Genomic DNA, 1912 nt, shown 5'->3' on the forward strand with positions numbered 1-1912 from the left:
TTAACAACATTAATATAGTATGTTGATATTACCATTATCCCTTATTCCAATTAACATAACATTAAAAATCAACAACGGCATTAACTGTAGCCAATTATCACGTTTTCTAATTTTGTAAACTAGCATTAATATCAATAACAATAGTATTTATCGTTGTTGTCATCAACTCAGAGTCATGTTTATATTTATTACTAAATAGTATTTCGTTAACTCAGTTATTAATCACGTTTCTAATTAGTAGTATGTATCTGTATGTGAACTAGTCGTTCTCACAGTTTTCGCCAATCTCATAAATTATGGCATCCGGCTTTAACAAACTATCATTTTATCATTTGCACTGTGGAACTTATGAGTGCAACAAGTCAACCTACCACCTTGTCGCTAGCTGTTCGTTACATGTATAAATGCTGCCTGAAATTTTTTTATTTGTAATTTCCATACTTTTTTTTATTTCAATGCACTACATTTTACTTCATATTTTTACATTTCCTACTGTATAACTATCTTAAAAAGTTTTACAAACTCACCACAGAAAAATGGATGTTGGCAAGAGTTAAGCAGTTGATAACCAGATGTGGGGATGTTTCCATTGATATGCCGCCAATGACAATTGCATCCTGGGTATAATTAGCACGATGGAGGATGTTCATCAAATTAATCAGAGCTAAATCCTAGAGACAAAAATTACAGAAGCATTTTGTTATAAAAAAAGTATTAATATTTATTAACATTATAATTACTAAGCAATAACATCACTATCATTATCTTCTTTGAAGGTTATTACAGTATTATAAAATGCTCACGATGAAATGGTTTTGATACATAATGTGAAGATATAGATGGATTATTTTCTGATATCTCAACGTATCAATTAGATTCTTCAGATCGTCTTCAAGAGAAGATGATATACAATACAGTAACTATAAATTTTCATTATTATCATTATTAATACAGTAAAACTTTCAAGCACCGATTTATTTAATTAAAGGTTCAAGACCATTGGCTGATACAGAGAGGGTAAGAATGTCATGTCTGATGTCCTTACTACATATTGCAAACTGCAACTGACCCACTGTGCCATGAGCTAATCTAGAGTGGGTAGCAAGGCCATGTCTGAGACACCTACTACAGACTGTGGCTGACCCCCTGTAGCACTGGCTGATATAGGGAAGGGTAACAAGGGCATATTTATGTCCTCACTATAGATTCCAAACTTCAAATGAACCACTGTATCATGGGCTAATCTACAATGGTTAACAAGGCCATGTCTGATATCCCCACTACAGACTGTGGCTGACCCCCTGTAGCACTGGCTGATATAGAGGGAGGGTAACAACTGCAGCTGACCCCGGTACCACCCATTTGCCAAAAAAATGTTGGATCATTGTACCCCTAAAGAGCATTCACAATTGAACATTTTCAGAACTATCATTAATGCCTTGCCTTATGTTCTGAAGGAGAGCTGAAGAGGGCTACACGTGAGCAATCAATGGCCTTCTTCGCATCACCCGCAACCCGCCAAAATAAACTTGCTACATTTGCAGCTATCCAGTTGTTACGGTTCTGTAATTAGCATAATATAATTATCATTATTTAAAAATTAACATATCCAATTAGATATTTACATACATCTTTTTGATACCTATTAACATATTACACATTTGTTGCAATCATAATCAATCTTCCTCAGTAATGCTTGCCAATTATTGTCAATATTATGTAATCAACATCAAGTACTCATCAACATTGAAATTGCCAAGATTTCAATTATATTTGTTTATATTACTGGCATCAACTTCATCCATCATCTTTGCTTCATCACTGCAACAAACATATTGTCAATATTATCATCATAATCAACATAATAACTACAGACTACATACTTCTGATAAAGCAATTGCAATCTTTGTTC

At 33.6% G+C, this 1912-nt stretch overlaps 1 protein-coding gene across 1 annotated transcript; it reads right to left on the bottom strand.

Annotated features, from left to right (window-relative positions):
• Positions 1–500: 500 nt before the first annotated feature.
• On the bottom strand, positions 501–1907 carry LOC117117374 (tetratricopeptide repeat protein 17-like; the record flags this gene model as incomplete). Its single annotated transcript, XM_033261654.1, has 3 exons — positions 501–671; positions 1444–1563; positions 1884–1907. Coding segments are annotated over 3 exons (300 nt in total), but the record flags the coding sequence as incomplete, so codon positions are not given.
• Between the last annotated feature and the right edge of the window lie 5 nt (positions 1908–1912).

The sequence above is a fragment of the Anneissia japonica genome, unplaced genomic scaffold, assembly GCF_011630105.1.
Source record: "Anneissia japonica isolate Jap-2015-1 unplaced genomic scaffold, ASM1163010v1 scaffold286928_len1912_cov303_single, whole genome shotgun sequence".
Lineage (NCBI taxonomy): Eukaryota > Metazoa > Echinodermata > Crinoidea > Comatulida > Comatulidae > Anneissia > Anneissia japonica.